This window comes from Panulirus ornatus, chromosome 15, assembly GCF_036320965.1.
Source record: "Panulirus ornatus isolate Po-2019 chromosome 15, ASM3632096v1, whole genome shotgun sequence".
Classification (NCBI taxonomy): Eukaryota; Metazoa; Arthropoda; class Malacostraca; order Decapoda; family Palinuridae; genus Panulirus; species Panulirus ornatus.
The window spans coordinates 4,190,257-4,203,808 of NC_092238.1; the positions used below are offsets into that span (position 1 = coordinate 4,190,257).

The 13,552-nt window shown below is 47.5% G+C and overlaps 1 protein-coding gene and 1 long non-coding RNA gene across 5 annotated transcripts in view; one reads left to right on the forward strand and one right to left on the reverse strand.

Annotated features, from left to right (window-relative positions):
- The window catches only part of LOC139753699 (nephrin-like), a 212,794-nt gene extending 211,546 nt beyond the window's left edge, over window positions 1-1,248 (reverse strand). For all 3 annotated transcript variants that reach the window (XM_071670413.1, XM_071670411.1, XM_071670410.1), the window contains exon 1: window positions 242-1,248. In XM_071670413.1, coding sequence (XP_071526514.1) covers window positions 242-413 — 172 coding nt within the window. In that variant the 5' untranslated portion in view covers window positions 414-1,248. The remainder of the gene's footprint in view (window positions 1-241) is intronic.
- LOC139753701 (uncharacterized) overlaps window positions 1-13,552 on the forward strand; it is a 376,193-nt gene that overhangs the window by 277,083 nt on the left and 85,558 nt on the right. The window lies entirely within an intron of this gene.

Below are 13,552 nucleotides of genomic sequence, written 5' to 3' on the forward strand. Positions count from 1 at the left end.
ATTGATTAGATTTTGATGTAATGATTATAATCATTAATCCTGCTGGTTCATGGGCAGAATTGATTAGATTTTGATGGGATGATTATAATAATTAATCCTATTGGTTCATGGTCAGAATTGATTAGATTTTGATGTAATGATTATAATGATTACTCCTGTCGGTAGATGATCAGAACTGTCCTAGAGACTACAGCTGTAGGGTGACGGGAAGTGTCGTGTTACTGTATTGGTCTGTACTTACTGACGTAGTCATCTTGTCCTGGATACCTGGCAAGGATGTCGTTCACCAGGTCAGCATGGGTGTTGGGTCCCAGGTCGAGCAGGTCGCCCGAGCACCAGGTCACAGTCTCCACCAACACCACCCCCACCACCACCATCCTCCACATGCCTCCACCTTCCACTCCGACAGTCATGCCTTGTCATGCAGGTAGGCCTAGTACAGTGGCGATTGATCTTGGGGGACAAGGTGCTTTGGCAGTGACCTCGTCCGACGAGTGATCTCAAACACAAACGTCAGGTAATCCAATCATTGGCAGTCGTCATCCTGGGGCATCTCGACCACTACCTTCCAATTTTTCGACCAATTAGCGATGGTTCCATGCGAACACACACGGCACTGCGTTGACACCACTGTTGTACTCATGTGAAACGCCAGTTCGTCATTACCGGTAATTAGAAAGCTTTTGATGTGGCCATTTTATTATCCAGTTGTTGTTTTTTTTTCCTCCCCGTAAATTAAATTTGGCTTCAAAAGAAAACAAAAAGGAGGGATCAGAATTTGTTTATCCTCAGGCTCATCAACTACCCGTAAGCCACGGAGTTAACGATCGTTCAACACAGACTGTATCGTGTACCACAGACTTTAAAGCTAAACGAAGATCACATTCAACCTTTCTTGGCTGGGCGGCAGGTATTCACAGGAAGGATATTCAAGAGCCGCATGCAAACTGTGGAGAATATATCGACTCTCTCATCGTCTCAAAGTTCAGGGCAAGGATCGTGACTCTCATACGAGGCTAATCAAGGCTCAACAGTCTCTGAGGGCATGATGTGATTGTGAAGTTAACAACCATCCTCCTCGCGAATGACCCCGATCGTTAGCCGAAGACCACCTGCTTAATGATCACCAACTGCCAGCGTCTGGGGTAATGAGGACTCGCGAACACTGATAATCGCGACCATGTGATCATGGATCATGTCTCAGCGGCCATGTACATTCGCGAGTCTGTGGGCGATGATCGCGAACCAGTGGGGATTATTATTTTCATTATTATTATTATATTATTATTATTATTATTATATTATTATTATTATTATTTTTATTATTATTATTATTATTATTATTATTATTATTAATTATTATTATTATTATATTATTATTATTATTATTAATTATTATTATTATTATATTATTATTATTATATTATTATTATTATTATTATTATTAATTATTATTATTATTATTATTAATTATTATTATTATTAATTATTATTATTATTAATTATTATTATTATTTTTATTATTATTATTAATTATTATTATTATTAATTATTATTATTATTTTTATTATTATTATTATTATTATTTTTATTATTATTATTATTATATTATTATTATTATTTTTATTATTATTATTATTAATTATTATTATTATTATTAATTATTATTATTATTAATTATTATTATTATTAATTATTATTATTATTAATTATTATTATTATTAATTATTATTATTATTAATTATTATTATTATTATTAATTATTATTATTATTAATTATTATTATTATTAATTATTATTATTATTATTATTATTATTATTATATTATTATTATTATTAATTATTATTATTATTATTTTTATTATTATTATTAATTATTATTATTATTTTTATTATTATTATTTTTATTATTATTATTAATTATTATTATTATTATTATTATTATTAGTTATTTGACCATAGGAGATCCTGGTGGTTCACGAAGGACCAGGAGCATGATGGAGGGACCCACCCCTCTGGAGCGAAGACGATCTCCACGAGAGTATGTCTCCCCGTCCATTGGCGAGGATCACCTCCCCTGACGCAAGTGGCATCTCACTCGCGGTCGAGCTACGTCCGTCTCTCAGTGGCTCCCTCCCTCCTTCCCTCCCTCCCTCCGTCCGTCCCACCCTCCCTCCCTCCCTCCCTCCCTCCCTCCCTCCCTCCCTCCCTCCCTCCCTCCCTCCCTCCCTCCCTCCCTCCCTCCCTCCCTCCCTCCGTCCGTCCCACCCTCCCTCCCTCCCTCCCTCCGTCCGTCCCACCCTCCCTCCCTCCCTCCCTCCGTCCGTCCCACCCTCCCTCCCTCCCTCCCTCCCTCCGTCCGTCCCACCCTCCCTCCCTCCCTCCGTCCGTCCCACCCTCCCTCCCTCCCTCCCTCCGTCCGTCCCACCCTCCCTCCCTCCCTCCCTCCGTCCGTCCCACCCTCCCTCCCTCCCTCCGTCCGTCCCACCCTCCCTCCCTCCCTCCCTCCCTCCCTCCCTCCCTCCCTCCCTCCCTCCCTCCCTCCCTCCCTCCCTCCCTCCCTCCCTCCCTCCCTCCCTCCGTCCGTCCCACCCTCCCTCCCTCCCTCCCTCCCTCCCTCCCTCCCTCCCTCCCTCCCTCCCTCCCTCCCTCCCTCCGTCCGTCCCACCCTCCCTCCCTCCCTCCCTCCCTCCCTCCCTCCCTCCGTCCGTCCCACCCTCCCTCCCTCCCTCCCTCCCTCCCTCCCTCCGTCCGTCCCACCCTCCCTCCCTCCCTCCCTCCCTCCCTCCCTCCCTCCGTCCGTCCCACCCTCCCTCCCTCCCTCCGTCCGTCCCACCCTCCCTCCCTCCCTCCGTCCGTCCCACCCTCCCTCCCTCCCTCCGTCCGTCCCACCCTCCCTCCCTCCCTCCCTCCGTCCGTCCCACCCTCCCTCCCTCCCTCCCTCCCTCCCTCCCTCCGTCCGTCCCACCCTCCCTCCCTCCCTCCCTCCCTCCCTCCCTCCCTCCCTCCGTCCGTCCCACCCTCCCTCCCTCCCTCCCTCCGTCCGTCCCACCCTCCCTCCCTCCCTCCCTCCCTCCCTCCCTCCCTCCCTCCCTCCCTCCCTCCCTCCCTCCGTCCGTCCCACCCTCCCTCCCTCCCTCCCTCCCTCCCTCCCTCCCTCCCTCCCTCCCTCCCTCCCTCCCTCCCTCCCTCCCTCCCTCCGTCCGTCCCACCCTCCCTCCCTCCCTCCCTCCGTCCGTCCCACCCTCCCTCCCTCCCTCCCTCCCTCCGTCCGTCCCACCCTCCCTCCCTCCCTCCCTCCCTCCCTCCCTCCCTCCCTCCCTCACCGACCTGGCCTCCATTTTCCACGACTTCGTCCACAGACACACTAACAGCGACTTTTCGCCACGAATCAAGAATTCTTTTATGCTTTCTCCATGTCCCTCACCAGTCGTCATCTCAGAGCTTTCTCGCTTCCTTTCCCTTCTGTTCCGTCCCCCACCCCATAATCTGCGTTGCATCTGTGGAATAGAGCGAACGTCGGAACAAACTTCACCAGTGGATGACTGCAGTCCATTATAAGATTAGATTTCGTCTCAGTTCTTTGGAAGAGCCCCATAAACACACACACACACACACACACATACACACACACACACACACACACACACACACACACACACACACACACAGACACACAGACACACACACACACACACACACACACACACACATACACTCATCAACAACAAACAGCAGTGGAGGAACAAGATGATGATGAGTACACCCAGCTTAGAAAAATGCGAGAAATTCCGGATTTAGGAAAAATGTAGCTTTAATTAAAACTTGCATTCAAGTGAGCGAGATCTGGGGATGAACTCGAAGTACTATGATACGAGATCATAATGATGTACAAAATACTTTCTTTTATTATTATTATTTATATTATTATTATTGTTATTTATATTATTATTGTTATCATTATTGTTGTTGTTGTTATTATTATTATTATTATTATTATTATTATTATTATTATTATTATTATTATTGTTCAGTTTACTTAGGAAGTAACCTTTTTAAAGATGTGAAGTATTATCTTATCTCTTAGCGCCTCTCTCTCTCTCTCTCTCTCTCTCTCTCTCTCTCTCTCTCTCTCTCTCTCTCTCTCTCTCTCTCTCTTCTCTCTCTCTCTCTCTCTCTTTTTCGGTAGATTCGCATCCCAGGGAAGGAAGTGAACGAGATTTTTTCTAGGGATTCTGTTTTCCCCTGACGTCTGTTGTGTCACAATGGCAAAATGCAATGACGTGGGACGATCCCAAACTTCCGCTTTCGAATTCATTTGCAGAAATCAGGGAACGACTCCAGCTAAGGTAGAAGATGATTGGGCGGAAACATCTTCAATATGACTGACACAAGAACTGCCTGGGTGGTTGGTGTTATACCGTAATGGCAGCAATGTTTGACGGCTCAGACCTTTTAGTATCACAGGGATGTGCGTCGACTGTAATCCCCAGGAATTCCCAGCCGACGCCACTGAGAGTGGTTCTACGATATGGCACAGACTCACTCGTCATGTAGCTGTAGATGCTTTCACCTGGGGGAGGGGGGGTATTACAAAGGTTTTACAGCTACGCATGTCCTTAGACGCTGACCTGGAAGATATATAGTTGACTTGCAGGGCTGGTACACCGATCAGAGAGGTACAGTAAGTTGCAGGGGTGGTACACCGATGGGTACCCCTTTCTTCTCCACTGTGTATAACCTTTTCACTTTCATCCACACATTCCCAGAATTATACACTAACCACATGTGGATAATTCGTCAAAAAATGAAGGTTATATTGAATAATTAGCAGCATTGAGTGTGGGGATGCAGTATGTGGACTTATTGTTACCATAAATATAAAATATCATAATCTGGTACAAGATAGCATAATCCGATAAAAAGACATTAAAATGTAAATAGAATTAGTAAAAAGATGTAAAAGTAAATGTTCACTTACTAGATGTATGACTCAATAATGAATAGGAATCGCGCATGTGTGTGTGTGTGTGTGTGTGTGTGTGTGTGTGTGTGTGTCCTCGCGTGCATCTATATTTGTATGTCGAAGAACAAAAGTGCAATTTCATGTACGATATAAATGTATCCCACTACGCTCGGTATGCTTCAATAAACCTTCATTCATAAAGACCACATAGTTAACTCGGGGTCTCCCAGCCAAGTGAGAACAAAGCCGGGCTAAGACCTATGGATGGCGCGGAGGTGCGACACAAAGCCGTGCATTGTGGAAATACAATAGTTCCCCCTCTCAGACCGTCGACAGTGTACAGCCAGCGCTTTGTGGCACTAGTGGGGGCCTCCCCCCAGGGAGACGAGGAGTACCTAGCCATCGACCACTGGCCTGAAGAGGCAGGGGTAGCTGACAGGGGGACGATCCCCTGCAATGGAGGAAGAGACTCCTGTTTGGCTGGGAAGGATTCCTGACATGAGAGGGGGCGTGAGGGGAAAAGTTGCCGACAGCGTGAGTAGAGGGGAGGATTCTTGGGATGGTGGAAGGCCCGACGTAGGATGTGTGTGGTGGGGGGGGGGGGGTGTCCTGGAAGGGTTCGTCATTGGAGGGGGAATTCCTGGGGCGGGAAGGAGGTGGTGATGGTCCAAAGAGTGGTGTTGAAGGGTCTTTTGAGGCGATACTTTCTGATAATTCGTGTCTCAAAGTGCCGACCATGGAGCCATCAGCGACGTCGCGGTATATCCAGGCAACTGTTGGAGACGAAAAGGACATAAGCAATATCTAGCGTAGACGAGTAGAGCCATATCTTGGAAGGAGAATCAGAGAGCAGTATTTGGCAGAAAGGATTTAGGGACCTGATTTTGGCACAGAGAACTGTAGAGGGTCTACCTGACGAAGAGGAGGAGCCCAGGGCTGTTAGATAGACCCGAGGAGGTACGGGCAGCGCGTCATGGTAGATCCATCAGCAGAATCTCTACCAGAAAGGAAGAGAAAGACCAAAGGTGTTCCAACAAGCAGATGAAAGAAGACCATGTTGAGGGAGGAGGAGGGGGAGAGGGTAGAGTGGTCCGTGCCTCGCAGAACCGAAAATGATGAAGAGAAATGTTGTAAAAGAGAGGAGTATCCGGAGTGAGAGGAGCCCCTCTCCCCCATCCCATCCTCTCAGCAGGGAGGGGCGGAAGAGGAACAACAAATGGAAGGGAAGACGTGATGGAGGAGTGTGGTTTCCCAGGGAGAATTGTCAATCTGGTGGAGGCGTTGAGTGTGGGAGGGCCGACTGTTGGAGGGAGGAGAAAGTGGAAAATTGACCGTGGGAGGAGAAGATTTTAAAAGATTGTATGAAACAGGGAGAGAGAGAGAGAGAGAGAGAGAGAGAGAGAGAGAGAGAGAGAGAGAGAGAGAGAGAGAGAGAGAGAGAGAGAGAGAGAGAGAGAGAGAGAGAGAGAGAGAGAGAGAGAGAGAGAGAGAGACTGCGAGACTCCTGGACTGTGGGAGGAAGCCTGCAGCACCCTGAGAGATCGACTACTTAATTGAAACAGGGGGAGACTGACAGACTCAAGGGAGGGAAGGGTGGGGAAGACCGCAAGACATGAGAGAGAGAGAGAGAGAGAGAGAGAGAGAGAGAGAGAGAGAGAGAGAGAGAGAGAGAGAGAGAGAGAGCCCCCGACGCTGAAGCAGGAAGACTTCTGGCCGGAAACACGAGAGAGTGACTGACGTGAGCATGAATACCTTCCCTTGTACCATGAGTGAGGAGCTAACATGGGTAAGTACGCCAAGAAACGATAGTGTTCACAATCCCAGATACAGCTACACCTGTTGTATGTTACTTCATGACATGATACCGATGCACTTCTTGTCGGATACACCCAGATTATGTGCGATTGATGACAAGGTTCTTTAAATCCTCCTGCAGTCTACGCCTGTTGTATGTGTTCCTGTTAGAACACGCGCACTCTTCGTACACACACACACACACACACACACACACACACGCTACTACTGCTGCTGCTGCAAGGTCAGGTTGTGAAAGGATTACTGGGTCAGCCGTAAATTTGTTACGTATATATATATATATATATATATATATATATATATATATATATATATATATATATATATATATATATATATATATATAAAGTGAGGATTATCATTATGTCATACATTAAGTGAGGAATATTATTGTGTGTCATACAGTGTAATGCACCGAAACCACAGCTCCCTTTCCACATCCAGGCTCCACAAAACTTTCCATGGTTTACCCCAGACGCTTCACATGCCCTGGTTCAGTCCATTGACAGCACGTCGACCCCGGTGTACCACATCGTCACGAAACTCGGAATGAATCTCTCTCTCTCTCTCTCTCTCTCTCTCTCTCTCTCTCTCTCTCTCTCTCTCTCTCTCTCTCTCTCTCTCTCTCTCTCTCCATACATATATATATAAACTATCCTTTCTTTCTTTGTATTTCCAGTACACAAAGAAAGTCGTGCTACCCCACAGATATCCTGTCAAACATTACCTAAATTGCTAAAATCAGGAATGGAGGTGGTAGTAATTTAGCCAAATAAATAAAACAACACAAAGCACCATCAGTCATCATCCCATTGTCCAAATATTAGCTTCACTTGGAGTGGCTGACCCAGACATTGCTATCAGCGTCCTCCCCAGCACCGGGCGGGGGGACCCCGATGACTGAAGGAAGAAATAATTAGATTTTGTGACGTATCTTTCCTTCGTCCTTGGGCAGGAAGTGGCTGGCTTCTTGTGGTGACACTTGGAAATCACCCTGAAGGGATGGCTGTCCTTTGCTAGTGCTCCTCCTTTGCCTGCTTGCCTGCCTGCTTGAGATTACAGCCAGCAAGGCAGGTTCAAGATGTAATCTCTGGTCTATGAGATAGACCCTCGTAAATTTTCGGGTTCAGGAATGGTTGAGACTCAAATGCGAAGAAGTGCGTGTGTGGGAACAATACTGTGCCTCGGGCTTTAAGGCCTGGTGTGGGGAGGGTGTGTGTGTTCGTGTGTACACGGCTGTCTGTGTGGAAACATTAAGTTCTGAGTTTATGTGCACCGACCTGCCGGTTTATGTGTTTGTTTATGCACGCATATATATATATATATATATATATATATATATATATATATATATATATATATATATATATATATATATATATATATATATACGAACAAAGTGCATAGGAACGCGCACCTTCATAGAACATACAAACCTCCAACGTATATATATGTGTGGGTGTGTGTATGTGTGTGTGTGTGTGTGTGCGCGTGCGTGTGTGTGTGTGTGTGTGTGTGTGTAGTGGTGTATTATAGCACGTATAACTTGTCATGCAAGTTATACATCCTCGTACATCTTCATGAATGTATAATTTCTCATCACATCCCCGTTACAGTGTAGGTAGTGGGGGCCTCTCTCCCGGCTCCTGTACCGTCCTAGCGTAACCACACTTCCCCATTACACTCACGGAGAAAAGTCCTGGGGCGCTCCCTAAGATTCCGGAGCCTCGGTACGCGACTGGTCGAAGCTGTCCCGAGCTTTCTATCCCCGGCGAGACAAAAGTTTCGGTACTGCTTCGAACGAGCGTCTGTCCTCGAAACATGGCCTCTAGACTCCCTCTCCAGGAGTTTTAGCCCAGGACCGTTGTATGTCGTCGAAGAACCCCCCCTTCCCCCTTCCCCCTTCCCCCTTCCCCCGAGCTTCCAAGACGAGCGAGCGACAAGTGTCTTATGTCGTCTTGTGTTTTGCTGTACGATCTCCAGCCTCCCAGCGGAGGAAGTCCTCTTTAAAACCAGAGACATCTTGTGGCCTCCTTGGCGGACGGAAGCAGAAGCCATGTACCTCCTGCACACCACACACCCTGTGCACGGGTGTTGCTCCACCCCTTTTTTATCATTATTTCATCACATTAGTTGTATGATTGTTGCTCTCATCACATTCACTTCTGTCCTCATTATTCTAATCACTTGCTTCAATGTTGTTGCTTCTGTTAGGGGTTATGAGAATTGCGATTGAGGTTCAGTTCCTGGAAGTGGTCAAGGTGTCTTGCTGAAGCAATTAACGAGTAATTAAGACTCAAAGAAATTCATAGGAAAGTGGAGGAAGTATGAATGAACTAGGGTTATTAAGACAACAAAGACCCTTTCCCCCGTGTGGATTTTTCTATCATCTGTTATCATTTCATTTGAAAGACTTTTATTTTATCCTAGTATGACAGTCAGAGGAATATAACATACACCCTTTCATGAGGAACTGTCTCTGAACCAGAAGTAAAGAAAAAAATTGGAACTAGTCTCCATAATATTGCATAGAAGACTCACGTAAAAAAAAGAAATGGAATGGACAGAAAGAGATAGTGTGTCCAACAGGTTTATCTCTCCTACCTCCCACCTGTCATGACCCCTGACGTGGTGAGGTGCATAGGCTCGACAGGGTGATCATCACAGCTGTAAAGCTGCACCGGTGCGACAGGGTGATCAATACAACCGTAAAGCTGACGTAGTGAGGTGCACCGGTGCGACAGGGTGATCAATACAGCTGTAAGTAAAGCTGACGTAGTGAGGTGCACCGGTACGACAGGGTGATCAATACAGCTGTAAGTAAAGCTGACGTAGTGAGGTGCACCGGTACGACAGGGTGATCAATACAGCTGTAAGTAAAGCTGACGTAGTGAGGTGCACCGGTACGACAGGGTGATCAATACAACCGTAATGGTGACGTAATGCGGTGCACCGGTACGACAGGGTGATCAATACAGCTGTAAGTAAAGCTGACGTAATGCGGTCCCGCGGTGCGACAGGTGGTCAGTAAAGCTGTAAAGCTGACTTAGTGAGATGCACCGGCGCGACAATGGCCAATACAGCCGTAACTTTCCCAGAAAATCTGTTTTTCGATAAGAAAAGGAGCGAGGCTTTTGAGGTACAAGGGCCGAGCGGCTGGTGATCCACTGGGAGACGAGGCTGGTGAGGTGCCAAGGAGCGAGCGGCTGGCTGGTGAGGTACCACGGGGAGAGGCTGGTGAGGTACCACGGGGAGAGGCTGGTGAGGTACCTCGGGGAGAGGCTGGTGAGGTACCTCGGGGAGAGGCTGGTGAGGTACCTCGGGGAGAGGCTGGTGAGGTACCACGGGGAGAGGCTGGTGAGGTACCACGGGGAGAGGCTGGTGAGGTACCACGGGGAGAGGCTGGTGAGGTACCACGGGGAGAGGCTGGTGAGGTACCACGGGGAGAGGCTGGTGAGGTACCTCGGGGAGAGGCTGGTGAGGTACCTCGGGGAGAGGCTGCTGAGGTACCACGGGGAGAGGCTGGTGAGGTACCACGGGGAGAGGCTGGTGAGGTACCTCGGGGAGAGGCTGGTGAGGTACCTCGGGGAGAGGCTGGTGAGGTACCTCGGGGAGAGGCTGGTGAGGTGGTACCTTGAGTATATTAAGCCATCCTGAGCTTCAACTCTCGAACGCTACAAAAACATCAGTGTTTGTGTACCGTCCTGTTCAACATCCTCTGAGACGACTTAACACGTAACTTCCCCTCCTGGAGGGATTGTCTCAAGACACAAACTGCTTCGTATGACAAAGGAATCTTAGATGTAATCTGTGGACTCCCGTGGTGTGGCGGTTAGCGTTCCTGGCCGTGACGCATACATGGGCCGCCCAAGGTCGAGCACATAGGTTCGAATCCTGGTTGTTGCGGCAGTCAGTCCACAGTCTGCCCAGCTGTTCATTCACCCTTAGGGGTTGGTCGATATGGGCACCTGGCTCATGATATATATATATATATATATATATATATATATATATATATATATAGCGTTAATGGGATGACTTTGATTAGGGCCTCAGCTGATACCATGACAGACTCCCTCCATTTTCTATGTTAAGAATAAAAAGGTTTTGATTTCTTTTTCGAACCGATGCTTCGTCCACGGGAAGCATCCTCTCTCTCTCTCTCTCTCTCTCTCTCTCTCTCTCTCTCTCTCTCTCTCTCTCTCTCTCTCTCTCTCTCTCTCTCTCTCTCTCTCTCGAACCCTGAACGCCGCGACCCCGACAGCGACGTCTGTTGCCGAGGCTTTCTACAAACAGCTTAATGTTATGGAGGGGACGTATGACCAGTAATTGTCGAGGTTCATGGAAGGAGTTAAGTAAACTGTACCCGCCAGGCGATCCTTGGTTTACCCCCGTGAGGCAAGTCTTGAAGGAGAGTGAACGGTCGAACACGCAAATGATGAGATGGTTTTCTCCTCCTGTGTTCTCCTCTCTTCTGTCAGTGTGTGCATGCTTCTCTCTCTCTCTCTCTCCCTAAATAACCTTACCCGCCTACTTTCTGCCAAACAGCGTTAAAGACCGGGACGGCTCTCCGGAGAACGCCGTAACCTCATAAAGGAAATTGTGGAGCAACATGCAACCCTCCCTCCCCCTTCGCCAGCCAGCCGACAGCCAATTTATCAGCCAGCCAGCCAGTCAGCCAGCCGTCCGCCATCAGCCGGCCAGATGGGCCACCATATGATACACCTCTCAGCCAGAGCCTCCTCCAGCCTACCGCCGCAAATGCTTGAAATGCCTGAGGCCTAACTTTTACCACATTCTCCACTGTCACACTTTACCACAGTCTACACCACACAGAACACTCTACCACACTTTACACTAAAGGAGACACTGTTTAACGCGCTCTACACTGTATCAAATACACTGTGCCAGACTCTACACTGAGCGAGACACTGTGATACACTGCAGTGTAACACACACACACACACACACACTAACATACCTCTCACTCTGGCCACACTCACGACATTGTCACGGACAAAGAACAACACAGCAGACCTATTAAACTACACTCCATCAAGCACTCTACACTGGAGAGCTTAATTCCACGTTACCAACTCGCGCTGATACACTGGACAGCCAATAGTTGCAAGCGCTGTCTCCTCCACATCAGGCACGACTTCTTACGTTAATAGGAACAGCGGCGCTGCTCGAATTCACCCAGAACAACCGCAAGGTCAGCATATAACGTAGTCATGACCAGGTTCCCTCTACATGCAGATAACGATCGTTTACTCTGATATATATATATATATATATATATATATATATATATATATATATATATATATATATATATATAGATAGATAGATAGATAGATAGATTGATAGATAGATAGATAGATATATAAAAGAGAAGCGTTGCATGCTTTCCATGGAAGGCTTTTGCATTTACCACAACCATTGAATAGTCAAAGCAAAGTCAATCCTTGAATATACCAGCTTTCAATATTTCGGGCGTGACGTTGGCTGAGAGGGATTTGCCTGTCTCATGGTGTGGACCAGTGTTTTAAAAGCTGTGTGGCAAGCTGATGCATTGTGTAGGTGTTTGGAATGCCACTCCTGGTTCCACCTCTCTCTGTGTACCTGTCCATTGCCCATAGGACAGAACGTGTTGCTCTGGTGTTCTGGTGACAGAAAACTGTGTGCGATGAATAGGAAGAGGACATGGGGTGAGTCTCCCGTCTCTCCCAGCTGTGGTTTAGACAGGAGATTGTGCACTCCCTCTCGAACTATGTTTGTCAGTCCAATCAGCCAGGTCCAGGAGAGTGTCCCACATGGGTTATGAACTCCTCGACGCTTGATTCTTTCAGTGCAGACCAGCCAGGTTGCCCTCATACCGACAAATACCTTCACAAGGACATTTTTTTTTTTGTACAAGGACAAAAACCAGGAACAAAAAAATTCTGTGTACAGCTGGTGCTGATATAGCAGCACGGGCTGTACCATCTTGTAACCTTCATCTCATGTGATTACACTGCATACCCAGGGGCTTAACACTGTCATCCTCACTTTCATCTGTATGGCCTCTTTTTTTTCCTAGTGGAAAGGCGAGACTCTGAGGTTGTCAAGACCAGGATCCTATGATCGTGTAACCTTCACCTCCTTACGTCAAATCAGGAGCTATTTTGCGACGAGCTTCGGCCTTCGTCTGCTTCTAACGTGCTCCCTCGCCCAGCACGAAACACAGCCAGGCATCAGACACACGCACGGGGGACATCCACAAGTGGCCATTAGTCCTCCTGTTCTACTTAATTGCTCGTAAGCTCGTCAGGCAGTCGAGGGTGTATGTATGGTGTTCACCGACGTTGCTGCAGGAGGAATGTTCCGGGTTCTGACTGCCTCTCCTTGTCTTGATCGTCCATCGTGGGGGAAAATGAGACAAGTGAAGATCATAACTGAAAATCTCCTCCTCCTCCTCCTCCTCCTCCTCCTCCTCCTCCTCCTCCTCCTCCTCCTCCTCCTCCTCCTCCTCTTCCTCTTCCTCCCCTACCTATACCGCCACGCCAGTCGCGTCTGCTCTGTAGGAATGGTAGGAGGTGGATATTAACTTGATTTCTCAAGAGTAGTGAAGGAGTTTCCCCCCTCCGTCACAGAGGTGTCTGAGGGGATGACACGAGCCGCTTCGTGTTCAGGGCGTCCGCGGCCCCACAGTGGAACGGTGTACCACTAACATGAATCGATGGAGACTGAGTAATTGACTCTGATTAACTGATTGACTGATTGATTAAT